The 24,113-nt window shown below is 40.8% G+C and overlaps 1 protein-coding gene across 2 annotated transcripts in view; it reads left to right on the plus strand.

Moving 5' to 3' along the window:
• Positions 1–24,113, plus strand: part of FHIT (fragile histidine triad diadenosine triphosphatase) — a gene marked incomplete at both ends in the record, with an annotated part of 788,392 nt that overhangs the window by 512,911 nt on the left and 251,368 nt on the right. For both annotated transcript variants that reach the window (XM_079713100.1, XM_079713101.1), the window contains 2 exons: positions 18,346–18,491; positions 21,157–21,186. In XM_079713100.1, coding sequence (XP_079569226.1) covers positions 18,346–18,491; positions 21,157–21,186 — 176 coding nt within the window. The remainder of the gene's footprint in view (positions 1–18,345; positions 18,492–21,156; positions 21,187–24,113) is intronic.

The following is a 24,113-nucleotide window of genomic DNA, read 5'->3' on the forward strand; positions in this document are numbered from 1 at the left end:
GATTCCATATATAAGGAGTATCATGTAGTATTTATCTTTCTCTGACTGACTTATTTCACTTAGCATAATACCCTCCAAGTCTATCCAAGTTGCTTGGCAAATGGCAGAATTTCCTGCTTTTTGTGGCTGAATAGTATTACATTGTGTGTGTATATATATATAGTGTATGTGTATATATATATATATACACACCACATCTTCTTAATCCATTCATCTATTGATGGACACTTACATTGCTTCCATACCTTGGCAATTGTAAATAACGCTGCTATGAACATTGGGGTGCATGTGTCTTTTCGAATTAGTGTTTTTGTTTTTTTTCAGATATATACCCAGGAGTGGAATTGCTGTGTCATATGGTAGTTCTATGTTTAGTTTTTTGAGAAACCTCCTTACTGTTTTCCACAGTGGCTGTACCAATTTACAGTTAGCTGGGTGTCTTTTAGATTAGGAATTCAGGACTTAGCTTTTTTTTGTTGTTTTTTTTTTTAAGTGCATTTCCCTCAATTATTTTCATGTAAGTAAGTTGAGTCTGGTCTGGCTCAGTGGTCTCTTAGAAAGATTTCCTAGATTAAGCAATGAATAAGCACACGTGCCATCTGCTCTTTCATCAAATATTCATTAAAGGCCTACCCTGCATCAAACGCTATGTATGGTGCCAGGTGAACCTGACTGCTAGGGAATGTTTCATATCTTCTAAGAATGTGCTACCTGCTAAATATTCCCTTTTAAGGTCTTCTTCTTTCTATCTCCCATTTTCTATTTCTTTTCTCCCATTAAGGAGTCTCTCTGTTCTATATTTATAGTTTGGCTGCTCTTTGCTTTCATGTGGTATCTGAACTGTGATGTTAGGTTGCTTCATTGGCTTGTCCAACTGCGCTGACGATCTGATGGGAAATGGGATTTTCAGTGGCTCTTTAGGGGCATAAACAAACCTGAAGTTGGAATCCAAGCTTTTCAGGACCTGATAGAACTTGCCCTAGAAGGATGCTATCTACACAGGAGCTTAGGTTTCGATCTGGCCACCCCATGGAAGTAGAAACTCAACGTGCTCGCTCCTTATTCCCAAACTGGGTAGAATATAAATGTGTACATGATAAAGTGCTGTTAACTTATTTACCTTGCTTGTGGTTTTCCAGCAGCTCTCCCATGAATTGCAGCTCTTTAGCATTATTTTCTGATCTATACTAGACGAAAAAGCTTTTCACAGAGTTTTTGAAGTGATTCTCACAGCAGAGTGTATGTGTGGTTTTTAAAAAATTTTTTATATCACTCATTGGAAATGATCCTTAAATATTTCTTTCAGCTGCTGAGTGTACTTTATTCCTCTTCTATTGAAATACTTCTCCAACTCTTAACACCTCAAGAACGTTTTTACAACATTGTCATTGTGGTGTGTTCTCACCCCTATGTTGGCACATTATGGACAGATACTTCTGCGTGGCAGTAAATTTCTTTTTCAATACTCTCCTAACCAGAGCGATTTAAAGTTCACATACTTCTGTATATTTGCAGGACCATACCAATAATACTGAATTTTTGTAATGGTTACTCAGAGACATTGTAAGACCTAGAAATGATTCCATATCATTAAGGAAGGGGAAAAGGAGTCTTGGAAAAAGTATTTCTTTTGCTTTCTAATGAAAGAATGGCAGATCCTTTGTGTATATGCTGATATTCTTCCTTCCCTCATGGCAGCTAAAACTAATAAATCTCCCCATTCTTCCCTCCTTATCCCTATCAAGGCCTCAGAATCCTCTTCACCATACTGTTCTAAGCAGCTACACAAATTACTTGGAGTTAGCAAAAGAGATGAAACCCATTTAACAAACTTGCTGTAGTCCCTGGGAGAACAGCTGATGAGCAGAGCCCCCTACTGACCTGTAGGGCTGGTCCTGGTCCTAGTCCTGAAAGCACAGTGACATTGCTGGTTGCCTTGCAGAAGGAAAGAGAGCTTTGAGGTCTCACACTGGCAATTAAATGCTCTAGTTCGTAATTGACATAATCCCTTTTGCTCCCAACACCTTGGCCAGAATTCCTTCAGCTTCACCCAAGCACAAGGATACAGGAAGTATAATCCTGTCATGTGCCTGGAATGGCAAAAATGGAAATCGTGAGCCAGTTTCACTAATGACTGCCATGTTGCATTCGATGTATTTTAATGCTCAGCTCCTCAGCATATTTCACTAAGCAGAAGGCCCTCTTGCTTTGCTCATATGATTAGTAGGATATTTACTCTACTTTTTGGTTACAAAGCTGAGATCTTTGGGCATCTCGATGTGTAGGTAAAGGAGGCTCAGTAGTCCCAACATCCTTTGGAACACTTGTCGTATGCAGAGTTCTGCAAAAAAAGAAAAAAAAATTAGTCTTACTGTTTAAAGAAAAAAAAAAAGGATATGAGAAATGCTGTTTAGTATCTCTTTTTTTTTAAGTCATAATGCACATTAGTACATGATATATCCTGATGAGTCCTGCTGTAAAGAAACCTATTTTACCTCATTTCATTCAGTGTTTCTTAATCTTCTTTGACTACACAATATTTTTTTTCTTGTATCGTATCTAATAACATCTCATGGAAGCAGTGTTCTGGGGAACCACTGTAGTAAACACTGCACTAGGTACCTGGAGACTTTTATCACCTTGGGAAGCATTGAAACAGCATGGACAATTTTACTGCATGGCCCAGGATTCTCACTTTATAATTGTGTGACCTTGGATATATAGTTTCACTTTCTTTGACCTCTGCTTCTGAACGTGGAAAAATGGGAGTGATATTATCTACCTCAATGCATTGCTGATTATCACTAGGACAAAATAGGCAGCAAACAAATGTTGTATATTCTCTCCTTCCCTTACTGATATCATTTATTTTCTCCCACATATTTACTTTAATATAAGCATGTAACTTTTTTTTCCCAATTCTGATTCTCTTAGGATAATCAATATAGGATTCTTTTGCCTTGAAATATTCACAGACTATGCGAAATTTAAACCAGAGAATCTGCACCAGAGTGCATCCCGGCTGCGGGCTCCTCTTTCATTTTACTTTCTTTGAAAGCCACCCATTTACTTCTCCGTATGAATATGATTCTCCCCTCTAAGCATCCAGATCAGTGCAGAAGTTTGGGGATTGCTCAGGGCAGATCTGCCAGGGGAAAGATACCTGATTCCTCTCCCACAGATGACTAAGGACTTGTTGTATCTTTGGCCCAAAGCATTCTCCAGGACACAACATGAGAATTCTAGAAGATACTTGTGAGGTGCTTGCACTGAGATCCAGGTATGAGCAGAATACTATCATTATCTTAATTACATTGTGCTGGAATTTATCATACTCTGGAAATTAAATTTGCTTAAAATTACATTCATGCCATTTATACTTATGGTTGATGAATATTCTATGAAGTCTTCTTTGAGTTACTGAAGTGGGTTTGTTAATATCCCATAAAGAAAGGTGTGGCCCAAACTGTCAAGATGCTTCTTCAGAATTGTATTGGTTCATTTTTTGGACAATATTTCTACCTTTCTGCTTAAAAAAAAAATCACAGAATTACCTACATTGCGAATAGTAGACTACTTTTGAGATGCCACCTACTTTGATTCAAAACTCTGCAACTGTGCTACTTAACTCAAATAAATTGAATCTTTTCTCAAAAATACCTCACAGTCATCCTGGTGGGTTTTTTTTGTTTCTTTGTTTGTTTTTGCGGTACGTGGGCCTCTCACCGTTGTGGCCTCTCCCGTTGCAGAGCACAGGCTCCGGACGCGCAGGCTCAGCGGCCATGGCTCATGGGCCTAGCCGCTCCGCGGCATGTGGGATCCTCCCGGACCGGGGCACGAACCCGTGTCCCCTGCATCGGCAGGCGGACTCTCAAACACTGTGCCACCAGGGAAGCCCCCTGGTGTTGTTTTTTGAAGTGACATTAAGAATTATTTTAAACATTTGCAAGGACTAGGATTATTTATTAGAGCAAATAATTCATTACACGGGGCCTGCAGAAGTCTGCAATGCAAACTGGAAAGTTCCTTGTTTGTCATTAAACTACATACTGATCTACAGTAGAGATGAATACAGACTTTTCTTTTTTTTATTAGTTCAGAAGAATGACTAATTCTTCATCATATTATTTGATGTTGACTTATTCCATATTCATATATATACATGCTAATAAGCTTCATTGGGATCAGTGATATTTTGATGGTTTGATTTATTTTAGTGACTTTTCTATTCTGAATCCCTAGAGTAGATCAGATTTGGAAAAATAGATGGGAGCAAGTCTGAGCAACTCTGAGAATAATATTCTGCTGTTGTCTTTAATTAATCATCTGAATCAGTACATTTCCATTTCTGTGTCATGACTCTATATTTAAATATTTCATATTTGTCATGGAAATGCTCATAAAAATTAATTTTTATTTATTTATTTATTTATTTATTTATTTATTTATTTTGCTTTATAACAAATTTAATCAGTTATACATATACATATGTTCCCATATCCCCTCCCTTTTGCGTCTCCCTCCCACCCTCCCTATCCTACCCCTCCAGGCGGTCACAAAGCACCGAGCTGATCTCCCTGTGCTATGCGGCTGCTTCCCACTAGCTATCTACCTTACGTTTGGTAGTGTATATATGTCCATGCCGCTCTTTCACTTTGTCACAGCTTACCCCTCCCCCTCCCCATATCCTCAAGTCCATTCTCTAGTAGGTCTGTGTCTTTATTCCTGTCTTACCCCTATGTTCTTCATGTCATTTTTTTTCTTCTTAAATTCCATATATATGTGTCAGCATACAGTATTTGTCTTTCTCTTTCTGACTTACTTCACTCTGTATGACAGACTCTAGGTCCATCCACCTCATTACAAATAGCTCAATTTCATTTCTTTTTATGGCTGAGTAATATTCCATTGTATATATGTGCCACATCTTCTTTACCCATTCATCCGATGATGGACACTTAGGTTGTTTCCATCTCTGGGCTATTGTAAATAGGGCTGCTATGAACATTTTGGTACATGTCTCTTTTTGAATTATGGTTTTCTCAGGGTATATGCCCAGTAGTGGGATTGCTGGGTCATATGGTAGTTCTATTTGTAGTTTTTTAAGGAACCTCCATACCGTTCTCCATAGTGGGTGTACCAATTCACATTCCCACCAGCAGTGCAAGAGTGTTCCCTTTTTTCCACACCCTCTCCAGCATTTATTGTTTCTAGATTTTTTGATGATGGCCATTCTGACTGGTGTGAGATGATATCTCACTGTAGTTTTGATTTGCATTTCTCTAATGAGTAAAGATGTTGAGCATCCTTTCATGTGTTTGTTGGCAGTCTGTATATCTTCTGTGGAGAAATGTCTATTTAGGTCTTCTGCCCATTTTTGGATTGGGCTGTTTGTTTTTTTGTTATTGAGCTGCATGAGCTGCTTCTAAATTTTGGAGATTAATCCTTTGTCAGTTGCTTCATTTGCAAATATTTTCTCCCATTCTGAGGGTTGTCTTTTGGTCTTGTTTATGGTTTCCTTTGCTGTGCAAAAGCTTTTAAGTTTCATTAGGTCCCATGTGTTTATTTTTGTCTTTATTTCCATTTCTCTAGGAGGTGGGTCAAAAAGGATCTTGCTGTGATTTATGTCATAGAGTGTTCTGCCTATGTTTTCCTCTAAGAGTTTGATAGTGTCTGGCCTTACATTTAGGTCTTTAATCCATTTTGAGCTTATTTTTGTGTATGGTGTTAGGGAATGATCTAATCTCATACTTTTACATGTCCCTGTCCAGTTTTCCCAGCACCACTTATTGAAGAGGCTGTCCTTTCTCCACTGTACATTCCTGCCTCCTTTATCAAAGATAAGGTAACCATATGTGCGTGGGTTTATCTCTGGGCTTTCTATCCTGTTCCATTGATCTATCTTTCTGTTTTTGTGCCAGTACCACACTGTCTTGATTACTGTAGCTTTGTAGTATAGTCTGAAGTCAGAGAGCCTGACTCCTCCAGCTCCATTTTTCGTTCTCAAGATTGCTTTGGCTATTCGGGGTCTTTTGTTTTTCCAAACAAATTTTGAAAATTTTTGTTCTAGTTCTGTGAAAAATGCCAGTGGTAATTTGATAGGGATTGCATTGAATCTGTAGATTGCTTTGGGTAGTAGAGTCATTTTCACAATATTGATTCTTCCAATCCAGGAGCATGGTATATCTCTCCATCTATTTGTATCCTCTTTAATTTCTTTCATCAGTGTCTTATAATTTTCTGCATACAGGTCTTTTGTCTCCTTAGGTAGGTTTATTCCTAGATATTTTATTCTTTTTGTTGCAATGGTAAATGGGAGTGTTTCCTTGATTTCACTTTCAGATTTTTCATCATTAGTATATAGGAATGCCAGAGATTTCTGTGCATTAATTTTGTATCCTGCAACTTTACCAAATTCATTGATTAGCTCTAGTAGTTTTCTGGTAGCATCTTTAGGATTCTCTATGTATAGTATCATGTCATCTGCAAACAGTGACAGCTTTACTTCTTCTTTTCCGATTTGGATTCCTTTTATTTCCTTTTCTTCTCTGATTGCTGTGGCTAAAACTTCCAAAACTATGTTGAATAAGAGTGGTGAGAGTGGGCAACCTTGTCTTGTTCCTGATCTTAGTGGAAATGGTTTCAGTTTTTCACCATTGAGGACGATGCTGGCTGTGGGTTTGTCATATATGGCCTTTATTATGTTGAGGAAAGTTCCCTCTATGCCTACTTTCTGCAGGGTTTTTATCATAAATGGGTGTTGAATTTTGTCGAAAGCTTTCTCTGCATCTATTGAGATGATCATATGGTTTTTCTCCTTCAATTTGTTAATATGGTGTATCACGTTGATTGATTTGCGTATATTGAAGAATCCTTGCATTCCTGGGATAAACCCCACTTGATCATGGTGTATGATCCTTTTAATGTGCTGTTGGATTCTGTTTGCTGGTATTTTGTTGAAGATTTTTGCATCTATGTTCATCAGTGATATTGGCCTGTAGTTTTCTTTCTTTGTGACATCCTTGTCTGGTGTTGGTATCAAGGTGATGGTGGCCTCGTAGAATGAGTTTGGGAGTGTTCCTCCCTCTGCTATATTTTGGAAGAGTTTGAGAAGGATAGGTGTTAGCTCTTCTCTAAATGCTTGATAGAATTCACCTGTGAAGCCATCTGGTCCTGGGCTTTTGTTTGTTGGAAGATTTTTAATCACAGTTTCAATTTCAGTGCTTGTGATTGGTCTGTTCATATTTTCTATTTCTTCCTGATTCAGTCTTGGCAGGTTGTGCATTTCTAAGAATTTGTCCATTTCTTCCAGGTTGTCCATTTTATTGGCATAGAGTTGCTTGTAGTAATCTCTCATGATCTTTTGTATTTCTGCAGTGTCAGTTGTTACTTCTCCTTTTTCATTTCTAATTCTATTGATTTGAGTCTTCTCCCTTTTTTTCTTGATGAGTCTGGCTAATGGTTTATCAATTTTGTTTATCTTCTCAAAGAACCAGCTTTTAGTTTTATTGATCTTTGCTATCGTTTCCTTCATTTCTTTTTCATTTGTTTCTGATCTGATTTTTATGATTTCTTTCCTTCTGCTAACTTTGGGATGTTTTTGTTCTTCTTTCTCTAATTGCTTTAGGTGCAAGGTTAGGTTGTTTATTCGAGATGTTTCCTGTTTCTTAAGGTGGGATTGTATTGCTATAGACTTCCCACTTAGAACTGCTTTTGCTGCATCCCATAGGTTTTGGGTCGTCGTGTCTCCATTGTCATTTGTTTCTAGGTATTTTTAAATTTCCTCTTTGATTTCTTCAGTGATCACTTCGTTATTAAGTAGTGTATTGTTTAGCCTCCATGTGTTTGTATTTTTTACAGCTCTTTTCCTGTAATTGATATCAAGTCTCATAGCATTGTGGTCGGAAAAGATACTTGATACAATTTCAATTTTCTTAAATTTACCAAGGCTTGCTTTGTGACCCAAGATATGATCTATCCTGGAGAATGTTCCATGAGCACTTGAGAAAAATGTGTATTCTGTTGTTTTTGGATGGAATGTCCTATAAATATCAATTAAGTCCATCTTGTTTAATGTATCATTTAAAGCTTGTGTTTCCTTATTTATTTTCATTTTGGATGATCTGTCCATTGGTGAAAGTGGGGTGTTAAAGTCCCCTACTATGATTGTGTTACTGTCAATTTCTCCTTTTATGGCTGTTAGTATGTGCCTTATGTATTGAGGTGCTCCTATGTTTGGTGCATAAATATTTACAATTGTTATATCTTCTTCTTGGATCGACCCCTTGATCATTATGTAGTGTCCTTCTTTGTCTCTTCTAGTAGTCTTTATTTTAAAGTCTATTTTGTCTGATATGAGAATTGCTACTCCAGCTTTCTTTTGGTTTCCATTTGCATGGAATATCTTTTTCCATCCCCTTACTTTCAGTCTGTATGTGTCTCTAGGTCTGAAGTGAGTCTCTTGTAGACAGCATATATATGGGTCTTGTTTTTGTAGCCATTCAGCCAATCTGTGTCTTTTGGTGGGAGCATTTAGTCCATTTACATTTAAGGTAATTATCGATATGTATGTTCCTATTCCCATTTTCTTAATTGTTTTGGGTTCGTTATTGTAGGTCTTTTCCTTCTGTTGTGTTTCTTGCCTAGAGAAGTTCCTTTAGCGTTTGTTGTAAGCTGGTTTGGTGGTGCTGAACTCTCTCAGCTTTTGCTTGTCTGTAAATGTTTTAATTTCTCCATCAAATCTGAATGAGATCCTTGCTGGGTAGAGTAGTCTTGGTTGCAGGTTTTTCTCCTTCATCACTTTAATTATGTCCTGCCACTCCCTTCTGGCTTGTAGAGTTTCTGCTGAGAGATCAGCTGTTATCCTGATGGGGATTCCCTTGTGTGTTATTTGTTGTTTTTGCCTTGCTGCTTTTAATATGATTTCTTTGTGTTTAATTTTTGACAGTTTGATTAATATGTGTCTTGGCGTATTTCTCCTTGGATTTATTGTGTATGGGACTCTCTGTGCCTCCTGGACTTGATTAACTATTTCCTTTCCCATATTAGGGAAGTTTTCAACTATAATCTCTTCAAATATTTTCTCAGTCCCTTTCTTTTTCTCTTCTTCTTCTGGAACCCCTATAATTCGAATGTTGGTGCGTTTAATGTTGTCCCAGAGGTCTCTGAGACTGTCCTCTGTTCTTTTCATTCTTTTTTCTTTATTTTGCTCTGCATCAGTTATTTCCACTATTTTATCTTCCACCTCACTTATCCGTTCTTCTGCCTCAGTTATTCTGCTATTGATCCCATCTAGAGTATTTTTTATTTCATTTATTGTGTTTTTAATCGATGCTTGATTCATCTTTAGTTCTTCTAGGTCCTTGTTAACTGTTTCTTGCATTTTGTCTATTCTATTTCCAAGATTTTGGATCTGGGAAATAGAATCTTGGATCATCTTTACCATCATTATTCTGAATTCTTTTTCAGGTAGACTGCCTATTACCTCTTCATTTGTTAGGTCTGGTGGGTTTTTATCTTGCTCCTTCTCCTGCTGTGTGTTTTTCTGTCTTCTCATTTTGCTTATGTTACTGTGTTTGGGGTCTCCTTTTTGCAGGCTGCAGGTTCGTAGTTCCCGTTGTTTTTGGTGTCTGTCCCCAGTGGCTAAGGTTGGTTTAGTGGGTTGTGTAGGCTTCCTGGTGGAGGGGAGTAGTGCCTGTGTTCTGGTGGATGAGGCTGGACCTTGTCTTTCTGGTGGGCAGGTCCACGTCTGGTGGTGTGTTTTGGGGTGTCTGTGGACTTTTTATGTTTTTAGGCCACCTCTCTGCTAATGGGTGGCGTTGTGTTCCTGTCTTGCTAGTTGTTTGGCATAGGGTGTCCAGCACTGTAGCTTGCTGGTCGTTGAGTGAAGCTGGGTGCTGGTGTTGAGATGGAGATCTCTGGAAGATTTTCGCCGTTTGATATTATGTGGAGCTGGGAGGTCTCTTGTGGACCAGTGTCCTGAGGTTGGCTCTCCCACCTCAGAGGCACAGCACTGACTCCTGGCTCCTCAATTTGGGATGATTTGTTGTCTATTCATGTATTCCACAGATGCAGGGTACATCAAGTTGATTATGGAGCTTTAATCCGCTGCTTCTGAGGCTGCTGGGAGAGGTTTCCCTTTCTCTTCTTTGTTCTCACAGCTCCTGGGTCTCAGCTTTGGATTTGGCCGCGCCTCTGCGTGTAGGTCGCCGGAGGGCGTCTGTTCTTCGCTCAGACAGGACAGGTTAAAGGAGCAGCCTCTTCGGGGACTCTGGCTCACTCAGGCCGGGCGGGAGGGAGGGACACGGAGTGCGGGGCGAGCCTTCAGCGGCAGAGGTCGGCGTGACGTTGCACCAGCCCGAGGCGCACCGTGCGTTCTCCCAGGGAAGCCGCCCCTGTATCCCGGGACCCCGGCAGTGGCGGGCTGAACAGGCTCCCGGAAGGGCGGTGTGGACAGTGACCTGCGCTCGCACACAGGCTTCTTGGCGGCGGCAGCAGCAGCCCCAGCGTCCCACGCCCGTCACTGGGCTCCGCGCTTTCAGTCGTGACTCGCGCCCGTCTGTGGAGCCCCTTTAAGCAGCGCTCTTAATCCCCTCTCCTCGCGCACCAGGAAGCCAAGAGGGAAGAAAAAGTCTCTTGCCTCTTCGGCAGCTCCAGAGTTTTCCCGGACTCCCTCCCGGCTAGCTGTGGCACATTAGCCCCCTTCAGGCTGAGTTCTCGCCGCCAGCCCCAGTCCTCTCCCTGCGCTCTGACCGAAGCCCGAGCCTCAGCTTCCAGCGCCGCCCGCCCCGGCGGGCGAGCAGACAAGCCTCTCGGGCTGGTGAGTGCCGCCGCTCGGCACCGATCCTCTGTGCGGGAATCTCTCCGCTTTGCCCTACCCAGGTATGTGGGGAGTTTCTTGCCTTTTGGGAGGTCTGGGGTGTTCTGCCAGCGTTCAGTAGGTGTTCTGTAGGAGTTGTTCCACGTGTAGCTGTATTTCTGGTGTATCCATGGGGAGGAAGGTGATCTCCGCGTCTTACTCTTCCGCCATCTTACCCGGAAGTCCTCAAAAATTATTTTTTAAATCATCAGTTATTATCTTTGATGAGCAAATTTCAAACTTATCAAATTTTTTGGAATAAAAGTGTAGCAACATAATGATCATTTGATATTGTTGGGACAATTCTCACTTTTACAGCATCTCATTTTGTTCTTTTGTTTGTTTGTTTGTTTTGTTTTGTTTGTGGTATGTGGGCCTTTCACTGTTGTGGCCTCTCCCGTTGCGGAGCACAGGCTCCGGACGCACAGGCCCAGCAGCCATGGCTGACGGGCCCAGCCGCTCCGCAGCATATGGGATCCTCCCGGACCGGGGCATGAACCTGTGTCCCCTGCATCGGCAGGCGGACTCTCAACCACTGAGCCACCAGGGAAGCCCGTCATTTTGTTCTTGGTTCCACCAGACCTTTGCAGTTGTTGTTGTGGTTCATGACAGTTGTTGGCTATCAGCTGGGGTTCCTTAGTTCTCTTTCACTTGGCTCCTGTCTCCAGTACCCTAGCTGGACATTTTCCACAGCGTGTTAGTCTCAGGGTTCCAAAAAGATAGAAAAAACAGAAGTTGCAACGTCTGTTAAGGCCTGACCTTGGAAAGTCACATAGCAACACTTTTATCACATTCCACTGGTCAAAGCAAGCCACAGGCCAGTCCAAACTCAGTGGGAAGGGAAATAGACTCCAACTTTTGGTGAGAGGAGCCGCAAAGTTACTTTGCAAAGGGGCATGTAGGATGGGAGGGATTCTTGTGCTAATATTGGTGAATAAGCTACCACAATATCTTTAGGTGTTTCATTGGTGTAAAGATTCCATTTCATTTCTTTCTTGCATTGTGTGTATTCTGAACTGGTTGTGTGTCAGCAAGAGTTCAGCACAGGGTCTGGCGTGTTGCCATGTCACTTTAACATGGCAAAAACACCCTACATGTTCATGCAAAAGGACAGAGACCATCACTTCTGGGCTGGTGGTGCGAGTGGAGAAGAAGAGGGAAAGAAAAGGCATTACCCAGTTTCTGGTAGTCCTTGGTGATATAAATGATGCTATGAGAAAGTCAATGGCTCCCAATAATTAGACTGTCCAACAAGCAATGGGATTTTCAGTGTGTCTGACAGCCTGACTCATTGACATAGACTGTAATACCTAATCTTCCTCCTATCTGTCAACCCAGGGGAGCCTGAGTTACCTTAAAGAAACTGAAGCTCAAAGCTGAAAAAGGGCAAAAATTCAGGCTCTGCATCCCTCTTACTTCCTCCCGCTGATAAAGATGGTTCTCTCATTCTTGATCCCCTTGTTCACAGTTCCCTGTTAGAACAAGGGCATACTCAGGGCTTCCTTTGCCCAGCACTGAGGCCTCCTTCCACCATGGGGTTGTATGTCCCCTCTGCTTTCTTCATTTGAGGCTGGGTTTTTCTCAGGCAGTTAGCAGTTTTGCACAGTCTGTTTGTATTTCATGAAGTGTGATTCTCTTCCATGAACAGAAGGACTCTGGGAATGGAGGGCCCACTTTTAATGAGAGGACCGGCAGAGACTGAGTCATGAAAGCTATACAAAGTGTAACATCACAGTGCTATGCTTAATAACATGGACTTTGGAATCAGACAGATTTGGGTTGAATTCTAGTTTTAGTCTCCTATGGGGTATGCTGTCTTGCACAGATTTCTTATTTTCTGTGAGCTGTAATTTCCTCATCCGCAAAATAGGAATTATAATAGTCCTCCACTGGTTTGTTGGAAAGATGAAGTCAACGAGGGTCCATATATAAATGAAACAGTGATTTTGGCCAAAGGAAGAATACCCGACAACTTTCTTTGATGCATAAATTGCTAGGCCATTTTCAAGGATAGATTTTGGTCCAAATTTGGAGAAATAGTTTCTGATTTTAGAAAATGGGAATGCAGGACCATACTGAAAAGTTTGTCTAACACCCCTAGGCAGAGTTAGATCCTGCCTTCTCTATGCTCCCACAGCATTCTGTACTGATTTCTATCAATAGCACTCATCTCTCAGCGTCGTATGATCTGTTTATGCTACATGATAGTTTGGGATAATAGAGTGTGAACACTTCAAGATCAGTTACTCTGTCACATTCATCTTGGCATCCTAAATTTTCCCACAAACCCCAGACTGAAAGGAGGCTGTACTTGTGGGATGGGTGGATGAGTGAGTTGCCAGCCAACCCTCTGGTTGGTTCACTCTCCTGTTTGTAAATTCCACTTTAAATCTCATCTGCACTAAAAAGTCTTGTTTGATTTTCCTCTGCTATGAGAAATCACTTTGTCGACCATAGGAACTAAATCATAATTATTGACCTTCTCTTCTTTAAAAAAAACTGTTATTACTAAATGAATGTGTCTCCTTTAGATTATAGGGAGAGGCCAGATCCCATTTGATAATCTCTTTCACAGGATTTCAGACATAATGAGTACTGGATAAACGTATTAAATTCAATTGAGTAGATTACCTTCTTTGAGGGTTATCATGCAGATTGGCTAAAAAGTCTCTTCAGAGGTGTTAATTCTATGCAAAGAGGACCCAGGGGAAAGTGTGTTCTTGTAGCCCATGCACAATATGGGATTTACCCACTAACAAGGCCTAAGAGTCTCCAAATTAAATTATATTGCACCTGTGATATTACCTTAAAACAACTGGCATATAAACAGTGGCAGAAGAATTTCAAGAGCTGTCTGCTGTTCTTCAAAATTAATTTGCTTTCCCTGAGTTGCTTGTCTAGGAGCGACATGGAGCACATGGTACCCACCATCTTCGGGTAATATGGTATTTTCTTCTAAGGCTTGTGCACTTATTTTGAGAAAATAATTGTATTCTCAGAAGAATTTGTGAATAACACACTGTTTTGGTGTTCTCACGTGTCTGCAGATCACATGCTTCCTTTTTCCATTTGGTAGTGGCAGAAACTCCTTGAGTTGTGATGGGGAGTAATACTCGTGATTTATCTATGTGGTGTCAATACCACAACACATTTTATGGTTGTGATTAGTCTTTAAAAGCATCAGAATTATTACAGAGTCATGAAAATGTTCTACCGTGTTCACATATTTTTCTTAGAAAGGTAATTTTTTTAAGATACGTAATATTTTTCCAATATGCTATTAAGATAACATTGTAGTCCTCAATTTAGGAAAAGAGGAATACCCTCCCCCCCATACTTTCAGTTTCCTTTACTTAATTTTTTTGATGTGATTCCTCTAAATCAGGGGCTGACACTCCAGGGTCCACCCTTTCCAACTCCTTTTTTTTTGAGTAGCATTCAGAGTATTCGAATGTCCACCAGGTACCAATGCGTCGGGCGTGGTTATAGCAGCTTTCCTCTCAGTATATACAGAGTTGCTTTAAAGCAACCACTTAGTAGAGACTTGTCCCAAGAGAGAAAACACGCTTCTGGTGGAGGCGTTTTCTGGCAGGGGAATCGCCTGCATCCACTCTACCCACTTCCACCGGCCCCCAGTTTGTAGGGTTGCGACAATGTTCCTTTTCTTGGTTTTAATTTCTGAGCAGGTTACTGTGCTGTGGGGACAAATCTGGCCAGGCTCCTCTTTTTGTATATAAAGGTTTCCTGGGATATAGCCACACCTATTTGTGTTTGTATTATCTATGGCTCCTTAGGCATATGGCCCACCAAACCTAAAATATTTACCATCTGGCCCTTTGCAGAAGAAGTTTGCTGATCTGCTTTGACTTCTTTATGAACCTCTTGATATTTTCAGGTAGCCATGGGATAATTCATCCCACTCAGAGGTTCCCCATGGTTACTCTAGAACCCTTGCCTTACTCAGGTGCCCAGGTCCCCACTGCATTGGGCAGCCCTCTGTGCTTCTATCTGTGCCCCCGATAGTACTGTGGTTGTGCATTTCAGTGCCTGTCTCCCGGACTGGAAGGGCAGGAACACCTTCTTACTCTCCTTTGCTGTTCCCAGAGCCTAGTACAGTGTCCACACTTAAGTGATGCTCAGTGTTCATTGAAGGAACAAATGAGTTACATGTCTCAGTCACAATATAAAGCAGCATTTTAATAGGTACAGTTTATCTGAGACTCTGAGTATTCTAGAAACTACTTCTTTCTAGTTATAAAAGGGTTTTTAAAAAAGGCTTTTACCTTCACAATTTTATTTCCTTTGGGCTCATGTGAAAATTAGTTTATGTTAAAAATGAGTTTACATTTCTCCAGCTTTCATCTAACATTAGCTCTAACCATGCTAGATCTTAAGGATAAACTTCTTTGAATTAAGAAAAAATATATTGCAGACTATCTCAATTTTGTATAGATGATTGAAAAGTAAATGAATGCCATCTCCATTTTGTCAGGGTTTTAGTACTCAGAGGTGGCTGATACAAGGGTCTGGTTTATTATTTATTCTCTCATTCCAGCAAGACTTACTAAGTGTCTCTGGTGTTGTAGGTGGTGGTGAAAGAGCAGTAAACAAGACAAAGCCTTTACTTTTGTGGAGCTTCCTTTCTCATCTGGGTACATAGTAACCAGCCAAGAAAACTGCCAGCTGGTGGCAGGGGGGCTGTGAAAAGATTAAAATAGGGTGATATAAGAGTGAGTAAGCAAGCAGCAGTTTAAAGTCCCTAGCAGTTAATTGTTCTTTTGAGAGAGTGGCATTGGAATTAGGATCTGAATGATAAGAAAGAAGAGGCCATGTGAAGATCAGGGGGAATTGATCTAGGCAGAACAAATAACCAGGACAAAACCCCCAAATCTAGGAAGGAGCTTGGTGTGTTTGAAGAACGGAAAGAAAGCAAATATGGCAGATGTATAGTATGCTAGAGAGGAGTGAGGAAAAAGAGGCTCAGGAGGTAGGTAGGCATCAGTCAGGATGCAGCCTACGGTGAGGTTAAGGCTCAGGCTCTTGTCTTCTCTGGTTGTAAAGGAACTGAGGGAAGACGGTTGATGCTGACTTTCTGATGCCCAATTAGTGCCCAGAATGGCCCCAGGGAGAGTGACGGTTAGCGAATCTGCTACTGGCCAGGTCAGCTACTCACACTGCAACCAGAGGCTCCAGAGCCCCACCGGGTGTAACGCCAGACCCAGCTACCTCTGTGTAGAGTGATGTGGAACCCCCCTGTGTCGCCATTTCTAGGTTGAGATGGCTGTTTGGCCATCCTCTGGGTCCCAACAGAACAAAGACAATGATCACCCACATGACCACCTGCAGAAGTAAGCACCCTTGAGAGTAATCTCCATTTCATATTATTTTTTGCATCAAAATGTCTGTGTGTGATATGCAGATAAGATGACTTTATAACAAAAGGTTGGGCTGCAGGGAATATTATGTCAGGACAATGTTGCCTAAATGGGTTGCTGATAAATATTCACCTAAATGAGAATGTGCTTAGCTGTTGAAATCTTTTGTGATATGTTGTGTTTCTATATTAATATTCAGTTACAGTAAAAAATGTAGGTGATGTATCACCCTGCGGTTAGGTATGTACAGGATAGAACATCTCACACATTCAACCAGTTTGCTTCCGTTCCATAAACAGTTTGATTCGTTAAACTTGGGTCAAGCTGATTCTTAGCATTGGGTAAGAAAATGGACAGGTAATAAGATACAGTTTTTTATGGCATTGAAAAAAACCTTTCAGATGTCATTGCTATTACTAAAGTAACGTTAGACACAAAGATTGCCAGATTCATTCCATCAGTTTTCACAGTAAGCAGTTGTTTCAGTAGAATGTTATTCCCTTCCCCACCTAGTTGCTGTGTGTAGACATAGCCAACCACAGTAATTATGAATATTGTTGGAAGCTTGCAAAATTGTCATCTTGCTGTGGTTTGGTGAAGTCAGAGCCTAAGGGAGGGTGTAAATTAAAGCAGGGAAGAGGAAGATGGGGAAAGGGCTCTGTTAACAGCAAAAAAAGCAACTCAGTGGGAGTGGAGGCTGGCAATCTGCTCAGAGGAAATGAAAGGAAATTCTCCATTTCTAAATGGTTCATTGACCCATGATAATAAAGCAGCCCTGCCAAAGAAGGATAATTATCTTTTTAAGTATCAGATGCCCTGTGGGTGAAGGCCTCCCTTCTCCTCTCTTGAAAAATGAACTCAGATTAAACAAATACTCGTTTTCCTAGTTTACCGTTGACATGAATTTCCTGATTATGAGCAAAATTAATCAGTTTTCCCTCTCTTTTTCCCCCTGTCTTATGGAAATCAGGCCCACCCAGCTGAGTTCAGTGCATTTCCCCTTGGGTCCTGAGTCCTACCAATAGTATGGTGGGCTAAAATGCTTGATATTCTGGTGAGACTAGCAACTGTAGACTTGTGGTTTTATTATGCCCCTTAGCTGCTTGGCTCAAAGCAGAAGCATGTTCTTTTAAAACAAGAAAAAAGAAAGAAAAGAACATTAGCTTTTTTACTCCTGCTGGTACCTGAAAACTGAACAAAAATTAATGTAGCTTGTGTGTGTATACACATGTATGTGTACATGTCTATATGTGTATACCCATACATTTATGAGTTCAAATACAAAAAGCAACTGAAACGTTATTGATGATGTGACGCTGAATGTTTATTTGCTACCAACAAATGATCAAACTTGCATCCTTTTTCTCTAGAACTTGTTGGTTGTTCAGACCAATAATGTAAATATGTTGATTTGTCTGACTAATAGAATACATTAAGATGGCTTCATTCGCACAAGCAGACAACCCTTGTTTTAACTTAATGATTTACCTTCAACTGCCTTCTTGAATTCTTAATCATCAGTTTGAGGAATGCTTGACATCAATTGCTTAACCGTGTGGCACATCTCCTTGTTATAAATGAAGTTCACTGTACATTTTCAGAATCTCTATACTCCTTTTAAAAAATAAAATACTATTGTCTTTTGATTACATATTTCTCTACGGAGATATTGAAATTAAAGTTTTGATTGTGATGCTCTTCATAGAAAAACCAACTGAATATTCCAGTTGCTTTTCCAACCCAGGGCCTTTGGCTGCTTGAGAAGACAGAGCTTGAGAATAGGGGTCAGGAGATAACGGTCCAGAACAGATCTTGCCTCGTGGCGTAATTATTTCAGCCAGCACTTAAGTCTCTCTGAACACTGATGTCTTTTTCTCTTAAGAGAATTTCTTCAGTGCACCATAGCTTCTCCTTTAAAGTATAATTAACCATGTTTGTAAGCTCTCTTTGAACTCCTTGGAGTTCAGTGGTTGGTAAATATTTGTTCTTTTATTCCTTAGCCTTTGCGAGTTCAGGCCCTGGGCCAAGGGGATTCAAGCCTGTGGGTATAAACTTCTTGGTAAAAATGGTCCCTAAAGCAAGCAGAGTGTACCTTAACAGACCTCACTGCAGATGTCCTCGTGTGTCCCCTCCGGCCAGTGGAGCGCTTCCGAGACCTGCATCCCAATGAAGTGGCCGACCTGTTTCAGGCAGCACAGAGAGTCGGGACGGCAGTGGAGAAGCATTTCCAGGGCACCTCTCTCACCTTTTCCGTGCAGGTGAGTGTATAGATAGCTCGCTCATCCAGGGCCACCCTACTATCCACAAGGCCCCGACGTGGACTTGGTGAACAGGGTGGAATATCAGCGGAGGCAATGCGCGCAGGGTTGTTGACCAAGCAGCTGGGGATACTGGACGTGTGATGTATGTGATGAGCATGAAGACATTCCAGATCTTTTATTGGAACTGGGGTGGGACGTGTCATTTTGATTCCAGGAGAAATATGTTTTGAGCCCTGCTCTATTTCTAGGGGAATAGAGATATGCAGGTTAGGTAGGGCTTCGCGCTCTCAAGGCTGACCTTTATAATTCAAGCCTCAGTGATTGATTATGGATTGATTATGGTATGAAGCTGGATTGATTGAGCGTTCAGTGTGGCCTACTTCCTGGTAAAGAAGCTAGACCCCCAATCACTAGAGATCTTTAGGCCGAGTTTGAGCCAATGCTTGTCAGTGTGGGAGGAGGAGGTCGGCGGTGGGTCATCAGCTGTGGGAATTGAGTGAATCTTCAGGGAGTAATATACCATGAGCCCCTTTCTATCGCCCATGGAAAGAGCTGCGGGTATCTATACGTAATTAAAGCCCTGTGTGGCCTTGAGATTTGATGACTCTCCAAAAACCCTTTGGAAAGAAGTAGATGGTTTCATGATGCAAGACCTTGTACTCAGTGCTTTAGGTAAACTGGATATTTATCATCCTCCCTCTACCCTCCTCAGCTCTCCACCGTAGACTTTAAAAGAGAACAGATAGAGAAGGCCACCGTTTTCAGGTCGTGGAAGTCTCTGACTAGAAATGCTCATCTGCATTTTTTTTTTAATTTATTTATTGGCCGCGCCATGCGGCCTGCGGAATCTTAGTATCCTGACCAGGGATCGAACCTGTGCCCCCTGCAGTGGAAGCAAGGAGTCCTAACCACTGGACAACCAGGGAATTCCCTCATCTGCATTCTTTAAAAAAAACCTTTTGCCACCATGTCTGTGTCAAGAGTACCTAAACTTCCTTGTAAAATACTGTGTGTGTGTGTGTGTGTGTGTGTGTGTGTGTCTGTCTGTCTGTGTGTATTGATTGTGTATTAACCCCTTTGAGTCACCTTCAAGCAGGTAGTTAAGCTCAGGGTGGGTTTATTAAGCTGATGCTGCAAATCATGTTTCCAGAGAGACCAAATGAAGGCAACTGGGTGAAGACATCTGTCAGTGTTTAATGGAATACTAGAAGAAAATTCACATTCATAGGAAATGGCCAATGCTGGTTATCTAACATGATTTGCTAGAAGCTTAATTCCAAAAATATAGAAACTGATGTTAAAAAATATAGAACCTGGGGCTTCCCTGGTGGCGCAGTGGTTGAGAGTCCGCCTGCCGATGCAGGGGACACGGGTTCATGCCCCGGTCTGGGAAGATCCCACATGCCGCGGAGCGGCTGGGCCCGTGAGCCATGGCCATTGAGCCTGCGCGTCCGGAGCCTGTGCTCCGCAACGGGAGAGGCCACAACAGTGAGAGGCCCATGTAACGCAAAAAAAAAAAAAAAAAAAAAAAATATATAGAACCTGTTGCTATTATATAAAGCACTTAGAGTACTTTCATATATGTGGTGTTTTCAAACTTTTTAAAACTTTAACGTACAGTAAGATATATATTTATTTCACAATCCTATATTCCACTCTCCCCCTACAGACATGTAGATAAAGGAAACAGAAACTTCACAAAGCAGTGTTTACCTATTGTGTGCAGTCTAATAGTTTTTGTTCTGTTATCTGATTTCTTTTGTCTTCAGTGCTGGTCACAACCCATCAAGCTGACTTTATGACCCACTAATAGGTTGAGACTCCAAGTTTGAAAACCACTGATTACACAGGTCTGCTTAATCTTCGTCATAGCAGGGCAAGAATTCTCACCCCAAGTAGTTTGGGTCTTAGAAGTAGAAAGACTTACCTAAATTTTCAGAGTTGTAATTCAAGTTTTGAAATTTCTGATTATAGAAACATTGCATGTTCTGCTATCCAAACCAGCTGAGCACTTATTTGCTTTTGCTTTGTATCGTGGCTGATGACTAGACGAGTTTGCTTATTTTTTAGCTAAGCAAATAGTTCTGTTGGGCTTCAGAAAGCTGAGGGAAGGACCCAGGATGGGAAAAGAGCTCAGCTACAATAAACACTTGCACCTTTTCTCCCAAGGTCAGAAGAGCCAGAAAGGGCCCACTCTTGGGTGCTCCTTCTACATGAGACAGCCCATATTCTTGCTTCTTGCTTAATGGATTATGTTTACAGCAATTTCCTGAGGAGAGACTTAAAGTAATCAGGCATTAATTAAGCTACATCTGTTTTAAAGATAACCAAAAGGTGTGATACTTCACCTCCCCCAATATTTCCAGTCTTCCTTTAATGCAATTAAAACCATAGCCAAAAGCAAAGAGCATGAAAAGTAGGAAAGGGGTTGACTCACTGGATAATTTATATCATTTTTATACATAACTTCTTACTTTCAAGTGGAAATGGAGAACTGTTGGGCCCCGTACCTTCGAAGCGAATGGTCCCCATGAGGAAACTATAAATTAACACACAATGAAATTGGATCTAAATTATTAACAGGCAATATTTCTGAATAAGCAGGAGATACCATCTATCTGTTCTCACCTCTGTCTTTTTTTTTTTTTCCCCCTATTTCTAGGATGGCCCCGAAGCCGGACAAACTGTGAAGGTGAGTGCTTATTATGTGCATACAAATTAATAGGGGGTGATTACGAGAACTAATAAAAAATCACACTGAGTCATTTGGAGCACATTGCTGCTTCATTATGTTGTCTTCGAGGTCAGAGAGACCCTTGGTGTCGGAGCCATAAATCGTGACATTGTAAACTTTGCCAAGCAATATGTTTCACATTAGTTTACAAGACACTTACCTTTTGTAGTAAAATTATTATTGTTCAAATGCTAAAACAGAAACTAAATCATGGAGTCCTGAAACAGAAACCGAAGTCAAAGTTCATGGGAGGTAGTGTCTAGGAAACAGGACATATGCCGCATGTGGATTGGTGGGTCTCCTGTTAAGCCTGCGCCTCTGTGGCAGCCTTCTGGTTCTCTACACTGTATATTGTTGCTTTGCCATTGTTGAGTGTAGGGCTCACAGATACGGTGGCCCCATGGCTGTCCCTTCACTCCTCGCCCTTTGCTTCCCTCTGTTCTCCTCCTTTCCACCCACACACCTACTCTTTTCCTCCCTTCGTACTTAATACCAAAGTTCAACATAATGGAGTCAGTGGAGCTCAAAAATGAGTTGTTAAGTGTGCCAGAAGACGGAAGGAAGATTTATTAGGATAGTCTCTGCTTCCCTAATAAAGTAAAATAAAAGAATAAAATCCTGGCTGATTCTGAAGCTGAGTTTCAGCCCCCTTCATACAAATGCAAATGCCTATGCAGTTAGTTCCTACATGTAAATCATAGAAAAGGCCTTTTTATTCTTTTTCTTTTTTTTTTTTTCTTGTTAGCAATCTGAAGCAAGTCTAACTGGGGTGCTTATGTTACATTTTGTGAAATAAGATTTTATGGCTTTGAGACTGGCTGTGAGTGAGTAAGGTAATGCTTGGTACCAAACAATGGCAAATAAACATCATCCTCTTTTGATATTCGTCTGCATATGGTTTTAATGCTTAACATAGCTACCGTGGGACTTTTAAAATAGAATCTCTGGGAAATACTTTTGAGGAGCAAATGTCCTACAGAGATTGCCACCAAATTCCTTATGATAAAAAAGAGCTAGCCTTGCTCCAGACACACAGTGTGATAAGGACAAAGGGGCTTCACAGCTTTCCCCCACCTCCGTGCCAGGCTCCTAAACATGCCGATGCTAAAAACAAAGCAAAACAGTATAATACGGTAGCTTCATTTTGAGATTGTTTTTGGAAATACAAAATGTAAGTGTTTAAACCTGGTTGCTAGATTTTTTTTTCTTTTTAAAGAGTATTCATTTATTTATTTATCTGGCTGCACCAGGTCTTATGCGGCACACAGGGGCACGCAGGATCTAGTTCCCGGACCGGGGAACGAACCTGGGCCTCCTGCATTGGGAGGGCAGACTCTTAACCGCTGGACCACCAGGGAAGTCCCGCTAGATTTTTTTAAAAATCAATATTCAAATATAAATTACAACACCACCAGATTAGTTAGGTGCTTTGTGCAGTATCTATTTGATGAAATTCCTTCAGCCATTGAAAGTAACGCTGCAGAGGCATAGCTAGTAACATGGGAGAAATTCACACCATGTCAAAGGGCATGCAGAGATTGATAGTCTGCACAACATAAACATATCTGAAATTTATATGAATATATAGGTTATATGATCTCAAAATTTTATTTTGGGAATCTGAATGGGACGTTAATCTAAACGGGGCATTTTCCTAGACAAGCAGGCACTGATTAGAGACAAAAAGTAGATTAGTGGTTGCCAGGGGCTGGAGGAAGAAGGGAAGGAGAAACGACTAGTAACAGGTAAGAGTTTCTTTTTAGGGTGATAAAAATATGGAATTAGTGGTGATGGTTGTGCAACATTATGGATATTTTTAAAACCCACTGAATCATACATTTTTAAATGGTAAATTTTATGTTATTTGAAATATATCTCAATTAAGAATGATAATAAAAAACCCCAACAAACACCAGGTCTAGCAGGGCTGAGCACCATGGCTGTAGACTCTCTGACTCTAGTACTGACTACTTTTTCATGTCGCAATGATCGGGCCAAAATTTTTAATGGTTTTGTTAGCTTTGATGGTGGGGTGATGGAGTAATTTTTGGGGTATGGCACTCATATATAAATTGTTGAATGTGGTTCTTATCGTCAGTGCCTTCGTAATTTAGCTTAAGTTGATTTTTTTTTTACAGTTCTTTTTTTTAATTGGCAGATTATGTTCTTTTGAACATCTTTCAGTTGTTTCCTATATGAGCCCTAATTTCCCCCATATGAATTAGCAGGGCCATCTCAAATCGTTTGTGTAATATTAAATGGCTAAAAGAAAACATCCATATGCATTTGACCTTTGAATAACAGGAGTTTGAACTGTGAGGGTTCACTTATACAGGAATTTTTTTCAGTAGTAAATACTACAGTACTACAGATAAGTGGTTGGTTGAATCTGCAGATGCAGAACTGCGTGTATGGAGGGCTGCCTCTGAATTATACCCGGATTTTCTACTTAGAGGGAGGGTCGGAACTCCTAACCCCCAAGTATTAAGGGTCAGCTGTACATAAAACTAAAACCTCAGTGGATGACAAAGTTTTGAAAACTGTCCTTTTAGACCAAGTCTACATATCACAAGTTGTCTAATCTATTTTTTCTAAGTGTGATTCTTAGACTACCTACCAACTATTCTTATACTACCTACCTGAGAATTAATTTTGATGTTACTTTAGTAAAAAGGTTGATTCTGTTTTTATTCTAAATTTCCTGATTTAGAATCTTTATGTTTGGGGCTTGGGAATCTTCATTGTTAACAAGCACACCCGCATGATTCTTCTCAGAATGCAAATATTTACCAGCCTTGTTGCTTTATGGTGATAAAGTAGTAGGTGGTGATGGCCACATAACCTTGACCCAAGGAAGCCAGGAGTCAGCCCCTCCAGGCAGTAAA

This window comes from Hyperoodon ampullatus (assembly GCF_949752795.1).
Source record: "Hyperoodon ampullatus genome assembly, chromosome: 10".
Lineage (NCBI taxonomy): Eukaryota > Metazoa > Chordata > Mammalia > Artiodactyla > Ziphiidae > Hyperoodon > Hyperoodon ampullatus.